General features: G+C 40.7%; 1 protein-coding gene across 2 annotated transcripts in view; it reads left to right on the top strand.

Annotated features, from left to right (window-relative positions):
• The window catches only part of INSC (INSC spindle orientation adaptor protein), a 136,120-nt gene that overhangs the window by 66,626 nt on the left and 46,170 nt on the right, over positions 1-23,324 (top strand). For both annotated transcript variants that reach the window (XM_081926124.1, XM_081926123.1), the window contains 5 exons: positions 5,970-6,315; positions 7,698-7,750; positions 8,089-8,212; positions 9,583-9,696; positions 16,763-16,888. In XM_081926124.1, the coding sequence (XP_081782250.1) occupies positions 5,970-6,315; positions 7,698-7,750; positions 8,089-8,212; positions 9,583-9,696; positions 16,763-16,888 (763 nt within the window). The remainder of the gene's footprint in view (positions 1-5,969; positions 6,316-7,697; positions 7,751-8,088; positions 8,213-9,582; positions 9,697-16,762; positions 16,889-23,324) is intronic.

Below are 23,324 nucleotides of genomic sequence, written 5' to 3' on the forward strand. Positions count from 1 at the left end.
CACCTAATTTTTTCAAAGCTAGCACACACTTCTTCTAAAAGCATTAAATATCACCTGTGGCTCTCCGATCTACCTTATCTACCATTGTGGACTACGTTGTGGACTATGGCATTTATACTGCTCTTAACTGCAGTAGGAAAGTGGATCCAGTGCTAGGACGTCCACTGGTGGAAATTTGCTTTCCCCACAAGTAATTGCTGTGTGCCCCATCTCCATGGACCTCCACCCTTTTCTGGGTGGGAAATGGCTTCTTTCTCCCTTTTCTCTGAATCCTATGCTGGATCGTAGGATACCGCACCAAGGAGACAGCACCATTATGCTCTTACACAAACATTTTGGGAACACAGTTTAGATGCAGGTGTTGAGCACCTGCTAAATTCTGATTACTAGCATAAATTCTACTCACAAAATACTCTAGTATAGGATGCTTATGGGTTATAAAAGGCAAATGAAGCAGAGCATGTGTAGCATAAAGTGGTCCTCAACTGAAATGGGGTTATGGTAGCATATATTAAAAAATGGATTGAATAATCAGAAGGGATTTGTTTTGTTTTGTTTTGTTTAAATGACCTGTCTCAAGGCAATTCATTTTCTATAATTTCTGCTGGACAGGATGACTACAATTTCTTTAATTAGTTGCCTGCTGTGCAAATAATTATTGATGTGTGTGTATAGTTGAAATGGAAAGGTAAATGTGTAGACACATTTAAGAGGGTCCATACTGTGAATTAATGTAGGTTTGGGCTGTCTATTACTCACCCCAGATCTGGAAGACTTTCCCACTGGCTCCTGTAGCGCTCTGTAAGCATTATTTTAGACTGTTGGGAAAGCATGTAATTTTGGTTAGGGCATATGGTCAAATGCGATTAAACCATGTTTGTCACAGATATTTGTGGTTTTTAAAAAATATGTCAAGAATATAAAGGCCCGAATGAAGGAAGTAGAGAGAGTGTTTTTCAATTTGAACCATGTGTGTTTTTCAGGTTCTCCATAGTTAATTTAGGTCAGAGAGAGAGAAAGAGAGAGATAGAGAGAGAGAGTATGCAGAGCTCTCTTTACATAGGTTTTCATACTTTTTTCTATGGGCTGGATAGGAGCCCTGTGATTCCTCAACATTATGGTTTGAAAAGAATGAACACACCTGAGAAAGGACCCTAGATTCATCTTTAGCTGTACAGAATGGCTGTGTTTGGATATCATGATAAATTATGGTTTATTGTGATGGGAATTATGCTCCCCACCCTCCTCTAGTAAAGTTGTGAGGAGCTTAGAAACATTCACTTCTCACATGTCAGTCAAACCTTAAACTTTGGTTAATCTTAACTCTGGTTCATTGAAACAAGCCATTGTTTGAAGTTGGCTTCTTTCAAACACATTAAGAATAAACATAGTTTGTTTCACTGGAAAGAGAAGACAAGCTCTTGCTAATGAAAAATGGAACCCCAAACTTCCAAATTCCTTGTAGACAAGCCAGAAGAGGAGAAATAAGTGCAAACCTGGGGGAGGCTATGCTTGCAACCTTCATTATAACCATGGTTTATTGTGACATCTAAATACAACTAATGTGTGACTAGCGCTGGCCTAGATCCATTCAAAATAATGTAGACTCTTAGATTTTCAGAACAGTGATTTTCATAACTGTAGGGTTGTAACCAAGGACAGAAGAGAAGTCAGTTTTGGCTTATGCATCACATCCATATTCTAAGTAATTTATGGCACAAGATTCATACCAATTAAACCTGAGCTATTACCCACAAGCCAACTAAGCCTTGCTGTCTTTAATGGAAGAGATCAGGCTTAATTGCAAGCATTATGGTTTATGAATCAGGTCTTCATGAGTCCAAGATGGATGTTGTGTACCTAATTACATTTGCTCAAGTCACCTTCAGTGTGACTGTGTACACAACTGGATTAATGATTGAAATCTAATCCTGAGTTGTAAGACCTGGCTCTTCTGTCTGGCTTTTGATCAAGTAGCTGGTTTTCTGTGGGTGCCTTAAATCCGTAGTGACTCTGTTTGTTTTTTATGTATTTTTCTGAATTGCTGTAAAAGTGAAATAGAAGAAAAATGCAAGTCCTCAAGCCATTCACGTGGATTAGTCCCACTTATTTCATTTGTACTCTACTGTATATATTTTAAGAGTATGTGAGTTCAGAGTTTTAGCCTAAATCATTCTAAGAAATGACAATACTTAGGAGCTCATCACATTGAAAATCAATAGTACTTTACTTCACCTGAAATGTGACTGACTTTGTTTAGCCATGTATTTTACTTTATTATCTAAAGTGTTTTGGACCGGACTGCTTGGCATAAACGGGAAACTCTCAAATTTTGAAGGCTTTACAATACAATGCATCTGTCTCTAGAAAGGATGGTGTGCGCCTGGCTGGACCAGTAACTGCACACGTTGAAGATGTCTCTCTGCATTTGCCACTGGGGGATGAGCAGAATTGTTTCTGACACTGCCAGCAACGAAATGTCAGCTTTAATAGCACCAGCCATCTGCTCTTCTGAAAGTTTTTCTTCCCACTAAAGAGATGATCAGTTTTGTCAGAGATTGACATGTTCAACCTGCTGTTAGGTCTGTGCAGGGTTTGATACACACAAACAGCTCATCTCTAGACAGTTACACAAATGTCCATCTATCTATCTATCTATCTATCTATCTATCTATCTATCTATCATCTATCTATCTATCTATCTATCTATCATCTATCATCTATCTATCTATCATCTATCTATCATCTATCTATCATCTATCTATATCTATCTATCTATCTATCTATCTATCTATCTATCTATCATCTATCTATCTATCTATCTATCTATCATCTATCTATCATCTATCTATCTATCTATCATCTATCATCATCTATCTATAGGTCTAAAACACTTACTGTACAATGCTAAGATATTTATAATTCTCATAGCTTTTTATAATGCTGTTCTTCATGTATTTTAGAGAAATATTTTGACACAAACCCCACAGCATTATAGAATATTGGAAAACATAATATTGAAGACATGTGAATTCATATCAGCTTATGAAGCTGTCCTATACTGAATCCGATCAATGGTCCATGTCGCTTGGTACTGTATATAGTTGCTCTTAAGGCAGGAGTCTTTCCCATCCCTATCTGAAAAAGCTGAGCATTAAACCCAGAACCTTCTACTTTCAAAGCTTGCGCTCTAATTTTTGCATAAATGTGCATTTGTATTTCAAACCCAGGATCCTACTCATGAACTGCCTTGGACGATTGGGTAGTGGAGATACACTGAAAGGCAGGATAAAATCTATTAAATGAATTAAACCTTGTAAGTGAAAGGTGAAAATCTAATTCTCTTGTCCCCTGCCCTACAAGGCAGTTCTTATTTCCGACACACACAACTCTTACTATAGAACCCTGAGACTCCTTTAGATGTTTGGATCACAATAATTACATTTGCTGAAAGATGCATGCCCAGCAACAATTCAAGCTTAAGACAAATGGCCTGTAACTATAGTTTTCATTCAAGTTCTAGAACTACCGAACATATACCCAAAACATTCAGCATGAATGTTCATGGTACAGGTCAGAGAATATCCCTCCCTTTTTTTGCAACACTCCCAGCATCGAATCCTGAAATCTAATTAGGGTCTGAACCAAGAGCATCTCTAAGAGGAACAGTAAAGGCAGTGCCATTTCTATAGCTGTTAGTGTGGGCTCAGAATGATTGCCATTCTAATACTTCTATTAATCTCAGGAAAATCAGTTAAGCTGTTTTCCTGCCTGTAAAGGTTTCTCTCTGCCGGTTCAGTTATTGATTTTAATTTTAACTGAAACCAGGGAATAAATGTAGAATAATAAAGAAGTAATATAGTGGTGCTTAGAGCTATATATTTGCAGCTTGTTTGGAGATGTTGTGCACCTTGAAAGGCAAAGTAGCTGCTGTTCTTAAGATTCCACTCTGGACTATAAAAGACACCTAGTATGGTTGTTTTATATGTAGCCAGGCTAATACAGTGGTATCTTGGGTTAAAAACACCTCGGGTTAGAAACACTTCGGGTTACAGACTCTGCTAACCCGGAAGTAGTACCTTGGGTTAAGGACTTTACCTCAGGATGAGGACAGAAATTGCGTGCCAATGGAAGGTCCCATTAGCTAAAGTGGTACCTCAGGTTAAGAATGGTTTGAGGTTAAGAACAGACCTCCAGAACGAATTAAGTTAGTAACCCGACGTACCACTGTACTGAATACAAAATGCATTGATGAAATCTATTATGAGGGCTGGATTTTATGTTCCATGATATTATATATATATATATATATATATATATATATATATTCATTCAAATAAGGGGTTGCATCAATTAATGGCTTTGCCTTAGGGGGAAATGTTTTTACTTGTGCACCCCAGGGCACCCAAATGCTGCCAACCTCACCAAACTACTGCAGCCCTTTCGGCCATACCCCGTTGTAATCCTCAGGAGCAACTCAGGGTCAAACTGGTTAGAGAGGGAATGGCAAAATGACTTGTGTAAGTTGAAGTGTTTCCTGCCAAGGCAAAACCACCACTGGATGCAACCCAGGAAAAATAAGTGAATCCACTAAAACAAATCAGAATCTTGAGAACAAGAGTATGAATGAAAGAAGCTATTACAGTGTGAGAATACAACAGGCACAAGACATAACTAATCAAATTACAGCTTTGAAGACTACAGCACATGAAAACTACAACACATAATAAGGAAGATATTGGTCATAGATTGAGTTTAAGGTAACTCTTGTGACTTTTGGAGCTAGCTCAGGAAAGTTGCTGGATACCTCAAGGAATCCTCCTAGAGTCATAATTTTGGCTTGCAGATCAAAGGTACCTTCAGATTAAATTTGCGAATAATCCCCTCACAGCAAGGTCAGTACACTTCTCTGTATGGCTCCTCTGTAGTGACAGACGATGCAGCACCTCTCCATTGAGCATAACTGGCAGTGTGCTTATTCTTGTGTTGCCTGTAAACAACAAGGTCTGGACATGTGTCCAATATTCACAAGATTAGTTCAACACCCCCAAATTACTGAACAAGTCAAGTTGAGTTGCTGCATAGGAAATCATGATATGAAATAGCTCTGGGGTTCTAATGCTCGTTATACATACTTAGACTTGCAATCAACTTAAATCATTGTGACTGATATCCAAATAAATGTTTAGAATCTGACACCAGTCTTATATAAAAGTGTGACTGGCATGTTAAATAATCACAGTGAAAACAAGCTACTAACTTGCTGGGGAGTGGAATGGGGAGCAGGCACTCAAGACCAAACCTTTAAGCAGAGTTGCAAATGCCACCATGAATGGGAAATCTATGGCTAATGTGCATATTTTATGTGCATATAATATGTAACATAATCTCAGGAATTTTGTGGGTATTTTGTGTTAAACAGGCACATATGATTCAGCCAAATGTCAGCTATTGCAGGAATGGACATTACTGTGCAGTTTATGCATGCAGACAAATTATAAACCATGTGTAGCTGTAGTTCATAAAGTGGATTAGCTGGAACAAAGTAGATTCTGTTGCCTTTTTCTCAAACTGAGATAAATGGTCTATTTATCCATAATCATGGCTATTAGCCATGATTATGGATAAAATATAATCTCTAAATGGAGGCAGTATATAGTATCTTGGGGACAAAAAACAGGAAATGGCTGTCTCTATCAGACCCTAAATTTTGACTTGCCAATACATCTGCCCGTCCACTGTTAGAAACGTGGATATTTGATAGAATCTGGAAAATTAATGCTTATGGAAACAACCTTAGAATGTCTAGCATTCAGCCAGTATTCATTTTCATATGCCCAATGGAACTTCAATACACTTTTTGTGCCTGAATCTTGTGCCTGAAATGTAGAAGCTCTGTGCCAGATTTACTAGATAGGAGCTAGTATACTAATATGTAGTATTTTCATCTCCCCCGCCCTTCTTTTCAGTATGCATTTAATCCAGGTAGACTCTGTTCAACGGTGGATGGAAGACTTGAAGCTCATGACTGATTGTGAATGCATGTGTATTCTTCAGTCAAAACCAATCAGCCTAGAAGAAGATGCCCAAAGTGAATTTTCTCTGTCATCGGAACACAGCGCTTGTGATAACTTGCAGCTGTTGCTGAAAAGAGCTTGGATTATAAGCACTGAGCTAACCAGGATCGTTCAAAAACTAGAGAAGAACAGGTGGCAGAGGGTCCACAGCATGACAGTAAGAGTCAACTGCCATGTCCGTTCAATGATAAATGAATACAATACATTCAAGAGGAATTCTTGGGAAGAAATGCATGAGGTAGGATTACTGTGAAATGACAGCATCCAGAATGCTGATATATATGTTGTTTGTTTTTAAAGGAAAGACCCCATAGAAAACTTTACATGCATGTTTTTGTTTCGTTTTGAATAAAACGTATTCTAAACATATTACCAATTCATCCTCTTGGGTTTTGGAAATAGACACATCATGTAATAATGGGAAACCTATCAAGCTGCCTATACTAGCTCAGACTGTTTCCCCATCTAGCTCAATAGCTCTGACAGGCATCTTGCTTTCCAAGGTAAGTCAGGGTCCTTGACATCACTTCCTACCTATGGGAGGAATTCAGTGTAGTGTTGAACAGATAGCTTCATCAGCACAAGAGAAGAGAAGAAGAAGAGTTTGGATTTGATATCCTGCTTGATCACTACCCGAAGGAGTCTCAAAGTGGCTAACGTTCTCCTTTCCCTTCCTCCCCCACAACAAACACTCTGTAAGGTGAGCGGGGCTGAGAGACTTCAAAGAAGTGTGACTAGTCCAAGGTCACCCAGCAGCTGCATGCGGCGGAGCGGAGATGCAAACCTGGTTCACCAGATTACAAATCTACTGCTCTTAACCACTACGCCACACTGGCTCCCACAAGCATTTCCGTTTGCCGAATGGAATGGCCTGCCCTCTCCTTGTCCCACTCCCTGCTGTTTCAGGGGTTTCCCTGAATCTCCCAGAGCTAAAGGGGGGGCTATAGGGGACACACACGGGGGAGAGAAAGGGGGCAAACCTAATTGCTCAAAGTCGTTACATGGGCTTCTGCTTGTAGGGCTCATTAGTTGAGTGTTTTAGATTGGCAATGTCAAGGACTGAACCTGGAACCTTCTGCATTCAAGACACTATGTACTCTCTTCAAAACCCAGCCAATTGGATACAGCTCAGTTTCCATCTCTTAGAATTGTTCTCAAGTTAGCATCTTTAAATGCCAGACTAATGTTACATGAACATGCTTAATCAACCTCTTTTTGAGAGCAGGGGTGGGGAAGTCTGTGGCCCTCCAAACCCCATGGGCCTTGACCAGTATGGCCTATGGACAGGGATGATGGAAGTTGCCCTCCAGAAGCATCTAGAAAGCCACAGATTCCCCAACCCTGTTTTAGAGAAAAGCCACTTTGAGATGAGGGTGCTTAGAGCAGAGAAACAGGGGGTTGGTGGGAGGAAAGTCCTTAAAACTTCTACTTCTTTCCCCATTGATTTCCTGCTCTAAATTGCCCCTCTAAGCCACAATCAATTAAATTTACTTTAAAAATACTTTAAATTAAAATTCATCCTTTGGTTCTGTTTAAAGCAATGTAATTCTATCATTTCCCATAATGCAAAGACAAACGATAACACTAAAACAACACATCTCTGTTCTCTTTCATCTGCAGTATGAAAAAATGCTAGTGGAAAAATGTTCTGAACTTACAACAGTTACTGAAAGGTAATATAAAATATTTGTTTTGCCCAGTGCTATAATTGGTTTGAAATAAATGGATCACTTTATACTCTTAATTAGTGCTTGTAATCTGTTGGCTCTGGTGCATGCAATATTTTTTTGTTAGTAGAGGAATGGTGGTTCTACATAGTGGGGAATTTCTGTGTTTTAGCCTATATCTTAACAGAAGTGAACTGGTGCTGTGGGTCATCATCTTAAATTGGTGCCTTAATATTAAGAGCTACTCTTTGGTCTCACATCTTGATTAAGTCTTAGCTTTTGTTCACATGATGGCTAAAGCACCACAGGGACAATTACACTATTTTTCTTACATTTTCTTTCAGGTGCATCCAGATTGAAGATGAGCAGATATTAAAGTCTATGAAATCTTGTATTAATGATGCTCTAACCACAGTTGCACAGTATTTTGGCCAATTGATAGAACTAGCTTTAACACATGAAATAAAGGTTAGTAAATATTCTTAACTATATGTAACAACAACAACAACAACAATAATAAGTTATTATTTATACCCCGCCCATCTGGCTGGGCTTCCCCAGCCACTCTGGGCGGCTTCCAAAAAAATATTAAAATACTGTAATACATCAATCATTAAAAGCTTCCCTAAACAGGGCTGCCTTCAGATGTCTTCTGGTAGTTGTTGTTCTCTTTGACATCTGGTGGGAAGGCGTTCCACAGGGAGGGCACCACTACCGAGAAGGCCCTCTGCCTGGTTCCCTGTAACTTGGCTTCTCACAGTGAGGGAACTCCCAGAAGGCCCTCGGTGCTAGACCTCAGTGTCCGGGTAGAATGATGGGGGTGGAGAAGCTCCTTCAGATATACTGGACCGAGGCCATTTAGGGCTTTAAAGGTCAGCACCAACACTTTGAATTGTGCTCGGAAACGTACTGGGAGCCAATGTAGGTGTTTCAAGACCGGTATTATATGGTCTCGGCGGCTGCTCCCAGTCACCAGTCTGGCTGCCGCGTTCCAATAAGGAAAATGTTTGGATTTATTAAAATATTTGCTTGGTTTTCATCCCATGAATGTATCATGCAGCCTCTGAGGTCTCCTGGGACTCAAAACTGATGTTCTCATTTCTGGGGTTTGGAAATGCAGTTTGGCTTTTCCCAGGGCCATTTTTCTAGAAAAAGAGGTGCCAGAACTCACCATGAATGCTTCCCTTGTTCTCTTATACAGTGGTACCTTGGTTCTCAAAATTAATCCCTTCCGGAAGTCTGTTCCAAAACCAAAGTGTTCCAAAACCAAGGCATAGAAAGTAATGCAAAATGGATTAATCTGTTTCAGACTTTTAAAAACAACTCCTAAAACAGCAATTTGACATGAATTTTACTATCTAACACGACCATTGATCTATAAAATGAAAGCAATAAACAATGTACTGCTGTCACACAATAATCAATCAATCAATCAATCAATCAATAGCTGAACTGGGCTCCACAAAGTCACAAAAACAAAACAAAAAAAGCCGCAAAATAAATAGCAAAAACAGACAGACCTCAGTGTAACACTCAAAACGGAAGCTTAACACGTGAAATGGAGCACGTTCAGCTTCTGAAAAAAGTTTGCAAACTGGGTTACTTACTTACTTCCGGGTTTGCAGTGTTTGGGTTCCAAGTTGTTTGAGTACCAAGGCATTTGAGAACCAAGGTACCACTGTAAGGGCACTTTCCCCTAAACAAAAACTCTGCAGTTTCAACACAAAGCTTTAAGCTAACTAAATTCACAAGAAACCAAGAAGCCAAGCCCTAGACATCACTCTGTTTGCATGTATATGTGGAAGTAAATGAAATTTATGCTTGTCTTTGTTGCCCAGAACCTGGTGAGAGAAATAGACACATCAGATAATCTGTATTCTGCTGAGTCAGCTACCAGCAACTTGTTCAGTCTTACCCAGGAAGGCTCTCACCTGTGCCGCATCATTGCTAAGGTAAGCCCCCTGTAATGGTTCTAGGGGTTGCTCGTGCGTAAACCAGCGCCACACCTGGCTGGGTTGCCTGAGTGAACCTTTTCTGTCTGTCTCAGTCACTGGCAGAATCCGTCAGTGGGCGTTTCTTGAACTTCTTCCAGCAAAGAAGCTCTTTGACGCCTAGTCTCCGCCTACTCTCCCTGCGCGGAAGCCTTCTGCGCAAGGAGGGTGTGGGCAGCGGAGGACCCTTACTCTCCCTGCTGGTCCCCGGCAAGGAGTCATGGGACCGCCTCGCCGATTCCCCCATCTGCCCCCTTCTCCACTGGTGCTACGCTGATTCCCTTCCCCAGAAGATGGGCTGCCTCTCCCAATCCCGGGACGCTCTCTGGAATCCCTCTGGAGCCCGCTCTCTCCCTCCAGCCCTGATGGCAGTTCCCTGACATCGCCCTTGTACTCATGTGTTCTTTTGTAGGTGTCTTGTAACATGAAATGCCCAGGAAAGCTATTCTGTATTCTAAGAGGAAATCAGTGTTTCTGAAGCTCTATCTCAATCTATCTATTCATGCTAAAAAAAAAAAAATGTCCACAAGTCAGTCCAAATGGGTTCTCATATTTGCCAAGATAAATATTATCAAAACAATTGTAAAACAATTGCAATATTAAAACCACAATAACCAAAGCAGCTGTTTAGCAAGCCAGCCTAGCAATGTATCAGTAGCAGGAAGCCAAGGTACCACCGGTCACCCTGCCTTGGGCTCCTGCTACAGTTGCTGTTTTGCAGAGTGAACTCAGTGAAGCAGTCAGATGGGCTTCACTAGAATGAGAGTTCCATGGGCAAGAACTGCTAGCTCTCAACCTAACCTACATTAAGGTATCTGAAGAAATGAGCATGCACATGAAAGCTTATACCAAGAACAAACTTAGTTGGTCTCTAAGGTGCTACTGGACATTTTTAAATTTTTTTTGTATATTTCAACTACATTATAGGGTTGTTGTTAAGACAAAATGGAATATGGGCCATGTATTCTGCTTTGAGCTACAGAGGAAAGATGGGATAAAATTGTGATGTAATAATTAATAAATAAATGGCAGAATCATTTGTCACCAGAAGATGTGGTCTTAATTTCACAGAGATACAAGGTTCTTTCAAAACAGGTTTTTTCTATTAAAAAAAATCATTTGAATTCAGGGAACTTTCTATTACTTCAATCGATTGCCTCTTCACATCTTTTTAATTTCAAAAGGTCAGTTGACAAGAAGTTGTTTGGGCTGTCAGTCACCTTGATTGAATGGTTTCAATGAAAAAATGAACTTGATGCTTAGGCATTGTGTTGGGGTTCTTCATAGTTATACCAGATTTCATGGAGTGGTAACAAAGAGAAGTAAATATAATATATTATATTTGACATAGCCAATCTGTTAGATGAAACAGACTGAAATCCTATGTGCATTTATGGGAAAATGAGCCCTATTGAGCACTGTGGATTTTCCATTTGAATACATTTGCATGGAATAATACTGTGAGTTCCTTGAATTATTGCTGTATCTTATTTTGGTTATTGTTGCTGAATTCACACCCTACTTTCCTACAAAAAGTACACAAGGCAGCTTACATAAAATCAATACAGTACAAAATAAGATAAAAGAGAGTGCCAAGAACAGTCAAAAATAAGAAGCAGCTTTAAGAGCAGCAAATAAATGGCTAAGAGCTATTTAGCCTCTAGGATTGTGTTCTCAGCCTGCAAGCATAAGAATGGTCTCTTTGGCTTAGGTCAACATTTCATTTAGCCCAGCATTCTGTCTCTGATATGGGTCAGGCTCACAAGCATAATGCTGAGAGCCATCGCTTGTGGTTTGACTACTTCATCATCCTCATCAGCTATATTACTCTCCAAACCTGGAGTTTCCATTAAGTTACTACAGCTAATAACTGTTGACACAATAATCCTTTCTGAAGTTAGTCTAACCCTAAAAAAGAAATTCACCTAAAACCCAAATTACAAGCTGCTTTAGAAGTGTGCCTACCATTATGATCCCAAAATTGATGGGTATTTCTCCATGTTAGCTTGGTACTTGTGTGAACAGAAGCTGTATGATCCAAGCAAATAACCACACCAGAGAAACCATAGTTAATGAAAGCATGGAGGATAATCTGCCCAAACCAGAGGTGCTCCTGTCCATGTAGGCAGCTAAATGCTCTGAGGAACCCATGAGGGCAAGTCATTGGCCATTCTGGTATCCTGATAATTAAGTGACTTGTGGGTTATGTAACAAAGGGCTTCATTTGGTCCATTACTCAATAACCCAGAGTTCTAGTATTTCATCTATAGAGCCACATGGCAGAGGAAATCAAAGCCCCTTCCACTGGACTCCTCTTACCCATCTGTATTTTATATTTCTCTAATTTTGTGTGGGAAAAGAAAAGCAGGGCATACATATAGTGCTTGAATACATTAAATTGTACATATTGACCAGAAGATTTGAAGAGAAAATTCTCTATCACGGTTTATCTGTTAGGCTCTGCCTTTTGGACTGTCAGATTCCAGACCCATAAATCTTACTACGTTTGCAAAAACAATCTGTCTTTTTAAAGCTTTGCCATCACAATAAGACCTCAGTTAAGCAGGGTTATTAATCTTAAGGATGGTTTGTTGGACTTGTAGAAAATGGGCTCTATTAAAGCAAATTATTTCTAAATTATTTCAGTGTTTGTCACAGTTAAGAATAAGGCAAGACCAAACAGACAGACAGACAGACAGACAGACAGACAGACAAACACAGAAACATGGTTAAGATTCCTGTAAACAGTTTTCTCCAAAGGAGATCTACTGAGCCCATCAAAGAGGCAGTGAGGGCATGATTTACGGCTTGCTCACCATACCAGTGACATTGGAGTCAAGACTTAAGAACTGGATAACTATTAGGGTTGTTTTTTAAAAAATAAAAATAAAATAAAGCATGGCTGGAGGATGCAGAAGGGGGACCTTGAATTAGGCAGTTTACTCATCTCTCTCTCTTGCACGCACCTCCACGGAACAGATTCATCCTTTTATTATTACAGGCTACACCATGAAAATCAATGCTGTTTTAATAAAGGAGGTTGAGTGGATTTCCATTAAAATGTTTCACAGCCCTATAGCTCTGATATTTAGAATGCCCTTCGATCACACCAGGTTTTTCATCCTGTGGTAAATAAAGGGTTGAGTCCAGCATTTAACGCTCAGGAGCCAGAATGTTTGAAAAGCTCCTGCAGCCTCCTTCCTTTAATCCTTTCCCTCTTAGATTAAACATGTTCAGTTTCTTGAAGTTGTTAAACCATCTGCTTTGTCTCCCGCAACCTTTATTTTTCATTTATTTGTTTCTTTATTTTTTTAAAAAACAAACCACATTGCCAGTCTCCTTTGAACCTCTTCCAGTCTCCCCCTTCAGCTGCCTATGCAATGTGCGACCTGTGCAGCATATGGAGAAAATTGCCCAAGCTGCATGGCAACCCACTGTACCCAAATAGCTTTCTCTTTGAACCAGCTGTTTTATGATAAACTGGATTTACCTTCTATCAGGGAGAGAGACAGAAATGAAAGGCAAAGAGGCGTTACTGTAGAGTGCAGAGTCAATTCTAATCCTAGGTTCTACATCACATCGGCTTGCATGCTCTGCCTGAAACACAAGAACAAGAAAGGCCCTACTGGACCAGACCAACATTTTCTTTCCCACAGTGGCCAAGTTGATGCCTCTGGGAAGCTCTCAGGTGGGACATGAGTGCAGTAGCATCCTCCCACTTGTGGTACCCATCAACTGGTACTCAGAGACATTCTGCCTCCAATACTGCATGTCATGTAGCTCTCATGACTAATAGCCACGGATATCCTGAAGGAGTGTCTCCATCCCCATTGTTCAGCCCTGACACTGAGATCCAGCACCGAGGGCCTTCTGCTGGTTCCTCTACTGTGAGAAGTGAGGTTACAGGGAACCAGGCAGAGGGCCTTCTCGGTAGTGGCGCCTGCCCTGTGGAACACCCTCCCATCAAGGGAATAAACAACTATCTGACTTTTAGAAGACATCTGAAGGCAACCCTGTTAAGGGAAGTTTTTAATATTTGATGTTTTATCGTGTTTTTAATATTCTTTTGGGAGGCACCCAGAGTGGATGGGGAAACCCAGCCAGATGGATGGGATATAAGTAATTATTATTATTATTATCCACCAGAATTTGTCCAGTTCCCTTTTAAAGCCACCCAAGTTGGTGGCCATCACTTCATTATGTGGCAGTAGATGCTACAGCTTAACTATGAACTGTCTGAAGAAATACTTAATTCACTCAGCTTCACTAGATGACCCCAGGTTCTAGTATTATGAAAGAGGGAGAAAAACCTTTGTCTATTATCTTTATGCACTGTGCATAATTTTGCACCTCTTTCTCATGTTCTCCCTTACTTTTTTCTAAACTAAATGTTTCCTATTCCATGGAGGCATTCTGGTCTCCCTTGCGGACTAAGGCAACTGAAGATGCAGGGACATTTGGTGCTGAACTTGGCATCTCCTCTCTCAGTGGATGCGTTAAGCTGCAAATGATATTATGCAGTTAATATATTTTGCTTTTTGCTGAAAGTACGCTGATAGTTCACTTTCTGTCAGTGGTAGATGAAAGCATGCTGCCGTGCAGCCTTTTTGTCACACAGTTGTTTCCAGCTAATGCACTAGTGTCAGCGGGGACTTAGCAGTGTCATCCATTTAAAGTTCCCACTTAATAAGGCTGTAGAGAAGAAAGATAGGCCTTCAGTGAAGCCTGATGGTCCTGCTGCCATTCTGTAAACTGATCAACTGCACTGGCTTTTAAACGTGCAGTGACAAACTCTGCACAGTACATATTGCCTTTGATTTAGGATAAGTGCAGTGTAATTGTTTTTTAGTCATGTGTGCAAACATTTATAAAACTATGTCACATTCCGATATTTCATTTCTTTGCTTTCACACACACAGCTTGGGTTTCCTGCTTGTGGAAATCTGATTTTAGTGTAGCTGAAAAGCTCAGGGGACATGCCCAAAAATGGCAGGTGAAGTTTTCATGTGCAATGAGGGCCACTCTGAGGTAAAAAATATACCACAGATGAAGTGGTGGAAAGGGCCTCTGAAGAAGTGTGACTCTGAGGCCAATTTTCTCCCTTCCAAGGATGTTTTAAACCAGGGGGGGCTAACGTGTGGCCCTCTGGAAGTTGTTTGATTGCAACTCACATCAGCCAGTGGTGAGGGATGATTTGAGCCAGCTCTATTTAAACAGCGAAGGAAAGTTTAAAATAAACTTGCTGAGGAGTGGTGATAGTGAGGAAATAATTGGTCTTTGAGGCAAGGGCAATTCCTCTGACAAATTTTGGAGAAATGGTGTTCAGAGGAGGCAACGTAACTCTCCACCTTGGCTGGGTGAAGGCTTGGCCCTGGATGCTGCTTTCTACTGCCGACATTTCAAAGCAGCATGAGGGCAACACATGCACATTGTCTGCAGTGACCACAATGCCACCCGCTCCCTTTTTTAAAGTCTACAATGAATGGCAACAGTCCTCCAGGGTTTCAGGCAGAAGTCTTTCCCAGGCCTAGATGCTATGGCCCTTGTGCGATGCAAGATGTGGCACACATTGCCTGTGTAGTAGGATTTTGATGACAGATGATTGTCCCACTGACCTTCCACAGTGGTGATGAGCAGCTAGGCGTGCTGATGTCTCCCCTCCTCAAGAAGAATCTGGGAAATGTCAGGGAGAAGCTCAAGTATCTCCTGTCAATTGTAAGCAGAACACAGCATAGATTAATACTATTAGTGAAATCAAGCAATAGCAACATGCCTGTGGCCTTGGGTGATTAAAGGTTCTTCGTCTGGTGCCTGGAAGACCACAGGCACCAGGCTAGCCTTCCTGAAGGTGTGTGAACAACCACCGAGAGAGCCCTCCTTCATCTGATGGTGAATGCAAGGCTCATTCAAATGCATGCACTTCTGGAACATTAGCATATTCCATGGTATGGAAATGGAGTAAGATATAGTCAGATTTTGTTATGAAAAAGTGGATACAGTTCCTACTTACCACCAGGTTAAATACACATTCATATCCATTTACTAACTAAGTGCAACGTTGGAGAACCGCTTGATGAAAAGGCAGAATGCAAATTTAATGAATAAGTATATTTTCCTACGTTAAATTAAACTCTTGGACTATATTCTTTTTATGTAGAATCAAAGAAAAGGTTGATGGCAACCCTTGGGCCACTGTTCTGCATTAGCTCCCAGGGAGATAATAGGACTATTCAAGAGCAGCTTTTGCCTTTCATTTTCATTCCATAAATCAATGGAATTTCATTTGCTTTCCTTGGGCTGTTCTATTGCCAATAAAGCTTTCTGAATTGTCTTATTGCTGTGTAATGCAAATGTAATAGGGAAAGGGAAGAATTTCATGAAACTGCAAAACCACTCAAGCCGAGGATTTTAAGCAAACTTATCTGCAGATAATTTTCACTCGAATCAGTATTGAAATTTGTGGTGTCCAGAATTTCAGCAAGGCTAAGCAGAACTAAGTTTATTTCTGCATTGGCCTGTCATTTTATTATTCCATTAGATACTGTGGTCCTGGGGCAATTGCCTCTGAACTGGGGTCTGGATTCTGGCAAGGAGCCTATGAAAGCAAACACATTGCTCATGAACTAATTCAAGACACTCAGAAAAGCTAACATTGTCTTGGGGGGGGGTAGGATTTACACCTATTTGAAAATAGTAATTACAGACAGGGAAGCAGAAATGTGGATAATTACGCATAATTTGTGTGTGTGTTCTTACTTTTAGTTGAAGTGCAAAACGAACAGTTTTCATTTTATTATTTCAGGAGAATATAATGCTCTTGAAATTGGAAATTCTAATGGTAACTCACCATATGTGCAACAAATTTAAATTTAAAAGATATGTGTTCTCAATAGAAGCTTGTTTCTGCTGAGCTGCTGGTATGTACATAGAAGAAATTATGAAAAGAGTAATAGTTTGTCCTGAAATAAGACTGCATTGGACTGCATGGTAATTTATTCCAACTGGTTTCCTGATTTGTCTTCAACAGGAAGGGGGCATTGTTGCTCTTTTTAAGATCTGCCGTCAGGATTGCTTCAGGTGCCTATATCCTCAGACACTCAGGACATTGGCATCTGTCTGCTGTGTGGAGGAAGGAATCCAACAGCTGGAAAAGGTATGATTATCTTAGCACTCTGTCTGTGCTAAAGTATTCTCCTTAGGACTTTGTATAATCCAAGCCAGGGAAAGTATTTATTCTTTCCAGAAAGGGACTTTTGCTCGATGTACTGGTTGCAAACATTGCACCCATTTATTTTAATGGATGCAGATAGCACTTTTATTAAGTGACTAGTTTGCCAGTCAATCCTGAGATAAAGCAAGTAGCAAACAGCCTCTGCTGGATGTTTTTGGATCCTCCCTTCCTTTTGTTTGTAGTAGAACACTGTAGCGTAGCAGCTAAGCAAAACTGGGCTGTGAATTGGGAACCCTTTGGATTAAATCTTGCCTTCATTATGAATCTGATCTACCCTACAGAGTAGTTCCAAGAATTGCTAAGATAACATATACCTATCACATATTTTCCCTGGCTTTTCTCCAAAGAGCTCAGGGGTGGTAAATTGGCTCTTTCTCCACCCATTTTATACTTGCAATAAGCATGTGATGACTAGCCGAAGGTGGGCTTCAAGGCTTAGTGGAGATTTGAACACGGATCTCCCTGGTCCCCAGTCCCCCAAGGGAAAATGTCCCAGGCAGGGCCAATATCAAAAGTGGGTGGGGTCAAAGCCCATCCACTCACCCTCCATTGTCACTACATTTCATCTCTACATCCTTTCTCAGCATACAGAGGCAGTGAGTGTAGCGTGGCCAGCATTTAAATTTGCCAGGTGCTCTTGGCCACTTGCGACCAAGTGAAGATGCCCATGTACCAAGATGGTGTCTGATGTCTCCACCGTCTGGAGGTGCATGCCAGGGAATCCTTGGATCTTGCTTGATTCCACACACTATCTGTGATATATTATCTGCACAATCAGAATGAATTTCAGGAAGAAAAATATGTATTGAAAAATATGACTTTTGAGCTGTCTGGCCCCAAAAGGACAACTAGACATTCCGTTTTGGTGATTGTAACCCTGGCTTAAGGAGCCACGTGGCACCTAATTTATATATCTGAGTTTCTAACACTGTCAGTGACAGGCGAGACCTAGCAGGCTGGAGGTTCTCCATTGCTGTTCTAACCACTCCGTATGCTGGCTCTCACAAAGTATGAAAATTGCTATGAATACTCAGCACGGTCAGGAGAACCAGTAGAAGGAGCAGAGAAGATATTGCTCTATTTGGCAAGCAGAAATGTTTATGCTTGTGTGACAATCACATTAGTGCAACACTGAATTCCACCCTAAGTATATACAGTTTTGCATAGGGAAAGTAAATATAGAGTTGCCTGGAAAGAAGTACATGAAGCAATTCTCTCTGAATTGGTTATATGACTTGGTTTATAAATTTGTGCTCCGTCCAGTACCTCCCCCAATTCACTGAAATGTGGAGAGTTCTGAATAGATTCGAGTCATTTTTCCTGTCAACACTTCAGGGATGGTGACACATAAGGGGTAAATTAGCACCGGTTCCGAGACAAATATAACAGCTGAAGATCTGAAAGAGGTTTTCAGCAATGTACTACTCAGGCTAATTTTAACTCTCAAAGGTAGCTATTCGACAAACCCTTGCAGTAAACATGAAAATGCCACCACTTATGATTTGAATTGCTCATAGCCTCCCTTCCCATTTTTAAACTTGGGAAAATGAGTACTATTACAGTCACTAAATCATGACCTCATACATCGCATTTCATAAAGCACATCTTCTACGTTTGAATAATGCGCCTCTTCAGCTTAATGATAAATGATTTCATTTGTACTTAACAATGACATGTCTTGTAATTGAGTGTCCTGAAGGGAAGCAAATAATGGTGGGACATCTGCAGCGTAAGTGAGAACTGTAAGCCAATTGTCCATGAATATATTTTTTCTTTCTTTCATATTGTAGCTGGGTTCATGCAAAGAGATCCCAAGTCTTTCTCTGCTACATTTGTAATAAGCTTAGGATGGTGATATTTTTAAATGAAAGGAATTTATAAGATCTTCTTGAGCAGCATTTCCCTGGAAAAGCAGATTATCAATACTGGGGATACTGTTGGCAGGTACCTGTGGCACGAATCCTATGGAGATGCATCTTGTGTTAACCATGTAGGTGGTTTCTATCAGTGCTTTTGCAATTGGTTGGCTGTAGTTTCTGCATTCTTGCATACAGCAAAGGTTGTTTGAGGTGAACCAATATGAATCTTTGGTGCTATCTGGCTTTCTCTCTGCAGCAATAATGGCAGAACAACCCTTCCCCCTATTCCACAAACTTGTTCTTTTTCAAAAAAGGAAATGGGAGAACAGGGATGTTGTGTGTCTGCTTTGTGTAGAATCACATCTAAGTGCAATGTCACAAAGGAGACAAAAAGTTAAAATATACAAATGGTGAAGAGATGCATGGTGTCTTGTGCTGTATTAGGGGATATGTCAATTTTGCTTTCTCTCCATTTCTCTTTTTTCAGGTCTTAAGTTCATTTCTCCTCAATTCCAGATCAGTTTGTGGGTTGTTGTTGTTTTTTCAAGTCATCATGAACATTTACTAGCATTTTAGTGTCAAATTCTGTTAATATGCATATTCTCACACAGCAGTTTCCCCTAATACAATGCACTTTTGCCTGCTATTTTCACTCATTGTATATTTCACTCATTTTCACCTTGTGAAAATTCTCAGAAGCATAAACTGAAAACAAGTGACCATCTTTCGGGAAGAGATTAGCAGCCACCTCCCTTCCTACTTTTTAAAAAGGCTGCTGTTGTATCTTTCCTTTGTATAATTATGCTGTGTTAATTTGTTCCCCAGTACATTATATGAAACCTAATGGTGCATTAGACTTCAGAAACATCACTTTAAATGGCAAACAGATTTGTGAAATTAGAGTTGGGGACAAAGCAATGAAATTAAGCTCACACTGGTCAAAATGACCTTTTTGGTTTTCTAAGCCACTAATGTTTCTACAAGTCCATTCAAAATGATAAAACAGGCTGCATCACTTAATGGAATATTTAGTGCTGTGCTGTGGTAACTTGGTGTGGCACACTCCCTGAAGAGATTACAATTTCAACACATAACAGAAACATCCTGTGCAAGTTCCTTAAGTGGAAGAACACCAATGTGCTTGAGCCAACAGAAATGCTTCCAATAATGAAAGATTTTGTGGGCTTTTTATTGTAAATATAGTGTTCGTCAACTTCCTGTAGCAAGAGAAATTAAAAGGAGTGTCAGCACACACCCCTCGAGAACTTTAACAGACCTTATCCTCCCCATCTCTGACTGACAAATGTCACTAGTTTGGTCAAAACATTTTTTGTTGGTGTCCCCTCTATGATTCAGATGCTCTGTTCAAGGAGGAACTTCCAAATGTTCTTTGAAAATATGCTAACAATAAGCACAAATGTAACAGAAAGAAAGAGTTTGGTCTGTAGGTAATAGATAGTAACTAGACTGCAACTCCCTGAGGTGCAAATTGGGCACTGTGGGCCATAATGAAAATGTGAGATTTGTCCTAGGAATAGCAGGCGTAATTTCCCGGGACAGCCCAGCACTGAGCATGGAAAGCTGGCAATGTGGACTCATGCTGGTCCTGTATTCATCACTGGATGTTAGCTATTGAGCAGAAACTTAAATTGGAAGAATGGCAGGAGAGCGACCTCTTAATTCTCCAGCTCTTAAGGATTTCACCGTTATTGGGAGAACCTGGGCAAACCACATACAGTAGTTAACACTACATGTAGTTTGTGCCCAAAGCATGGTTTAACAGGAGCCTGACCTCAAGACTGTCTCGGGTCAACGACCAGCATTAGATCCACTATACCATAAGAAAGCTCCCATTGTTTTAATCCCTGTAGAAAGCAGATACATAAGGAAGGTGGTTCCAATCTTGAGGTGTTTAACATATTCTTTCAGTCATAGTTTGAGTATGCTAAAACACCACACACAGGACTGCCTTAAGCCATGTGCTCAGTCCACACAGAGCTGCCACTAGTTGCGTTGGGTTGTTTGTGAATAAAGGTAAAGGGACCCCTGACCATTAGGTCCAGTCGGGACCGACTGTGGGGTTGCGGCGCTCATCTCGCTTTATTGGCCGAGGGAGCCGGCATACAGCTTCCAGGTCATGTGGCCAGCATGACTAAGCCGCTTCTGGCGAACCAGAGCAGCACACGGAAATGCTGTTTACTTTCCCACCAGAGCGGTACCTATTTATCTACTTGCACTTTGACGTGCTTTCAAACTGCTAGGTTGGCAGGAGCAGGGACCAAGCAACGGGACCTTCTGATCGGCAAGTCCTAGGCTCTATGGTTTAACTCACAGTGCCACCCGCATCCCAGCCCTGTGTGTGTGAATAGCAAGCCACAAATGTCTGCATTGCTGTTGGGCAAAGTTGCCCTGTTTTTTAGCTTAGTGCTGAACTGGAGAGCACCAGAGGCAGCCCTAAATTGATTAGCTAAGAACTGATTACCACACAGAATCCTGTCCCGTGCCTTTTCATATTCTAAGAAAGCAGCTATTTTTGAATAAAGGATGTAGTCTTCTAATACTCTTTGACAGGTGGGATCAAGATAAGCAATAAGCCTATTACTAAAATTAGGGCAACTCTCCAGAGAATTATAGACCCATGACAGAGCCTGGATGGTGCCAGTAGGGCTTAACTGACAATTTCTTAAGTCAGAAATAATATCTAATTAGTTTAAGAGGAATGCAGTACCTAGCCAGTAATGAATACCAGTTGCTGCAATATAAATTAGCAGCTATACTTTATAGGACAGGAGACAATGCATTCAAACAGGGAGGGCCAACATGGCGCCCTACAGATGTTGTTGGGGCTACAATTCCCAGCACCCTGACCCCTGACCATGGTCTTTTCAATAATTAAAGAAGCTGCACCATGCCACCGTGGAAATCATTATTCAGCTAGCCATGCAGGTATTGCCGTTGAACAAAACATATTTGTTTTGAAATGTCATGAAGAGCCAGATAGCTAGGACCCATTAATTTGTATAGAAATGGATAGGAGAGATCGTGTGTGTGCTGCAGAAAGGCTGATAATGGCATTAGTTGCTCTTGCATCTGTTCAGATCTAGGTTCATTAATACAGACTGTGATTAGAGAAGAGGAATGGCAAATTATTTATGCTGTGAATCTTCTTAGGTTGTCCAGCCATTTTGGGGTGGTAGGACACAGTTTATTATGGGAGGGAACTGTCTATTGTTTGTTTTAAATGGATTAAGTGTAGGAATAGTTTCTGAGGGCATTATGACAATGATTTTCAGGAGGAGAGACATTTTGGATGGGAGGCCAAGAGTAAAAAAAAATCTGGTTGGGCACACTTCTGGTTGGAGGAGCTGGGAACGGATTGCTCTTGAGAAGGCAGGGATTAATGAATTGTGAGTGGATTTTTGTGATAAACCCAAAAATGTGGATGGGTGGTTTTGTGTGAGCAATCCTATTCATGTCTAGGCAGAAGCATATCCCACTGCGTTCAGTGGCTATATACTCATTAGCAGCATAAAACACACTGAAGTGATTTCCCACCACTGTGCTTTGTTCATTGCTGTACACATTAGAGAGGGGAGGGGGGTGTCTTCACCTGATGCACATTACCTGTTTAGTTTCCCCACCCCTGCAGCACGCCCCTGGAACTCCTATTTATAAAGATGCCAGCTGCAGATTTGTGCTCAATGGCTGTTTCAGGTACTACTTCTTTCTTCAGATACTACTTCTTTCTTCTTCTTTGGAAGACACCTGTGCGTGAATTTGTTTTATGTGTGTAGATCAGTGCACACTGAACAACACACAGGCTTTGCAGTAAGGCTCTATTCCGATGGCATGAGTAATCACGACGACCGGTAGATTCTTATCTGCTGCAGCCGTCTTCTGCCTTCACAGCCATTGTAACATACTGCTTGTTATCTTCCACTTGTTCTGCTGTTGAGGACTTTTGGGGTCATTCTTTGTCTAGCTCCTCCCCTTTGACCTCACCACCTTGAGTGACCCTGCTGGGATTACGAGACTCCCAATGGCTTGACTCACAAGTGTCATAGGAACGTGCAAGCCCACTCACCACGACAAGGTGATAATCCAGCGATATACACACTCAGATATACACACCTAGCTTCACTAGGTGAATGTGGCTTAAGACTTCTACTTGGATTGAAGTTGCTTTGAGAAAAAATGCAAGGAACAGCAGCATATCTCAAGAAACTTCTGGATTGATGTTGACTAATGTCTTGTGCATGCAGCCTCAAAAAATAGCAGTGGGAGAACATTGGATGCAGAGTAAACAGTCCCATGTACACAGCTTGAGTATAGGGCACAGAAGTTTTTTTTATATTGTGAAGTTTTGTAACTGCCATTTAATGCTCAGGATAAGTAAAAGCCAGTTTTAAATACATAAAATATCCCAAGTTGCTAAATACCATTTCTGTTTAAAATATCAAAAGTTGAGGCAATTTGCTCCAGTAGTTTGATATTTCCCA

The sequence above is a fragment of the Podarcis melisellensis genome (assembly GCF_964234715.1).
Source record: "Podarcis melisellensis genome assembly, chromosome: 1".
Taxonomy (NCBI): domain Eukaryota; kingdom Metazoa; phylum Chordata; class Lepidosauria; order Squamata; family Lacertidae; genus Podarcis; species Podarcis melisellensis.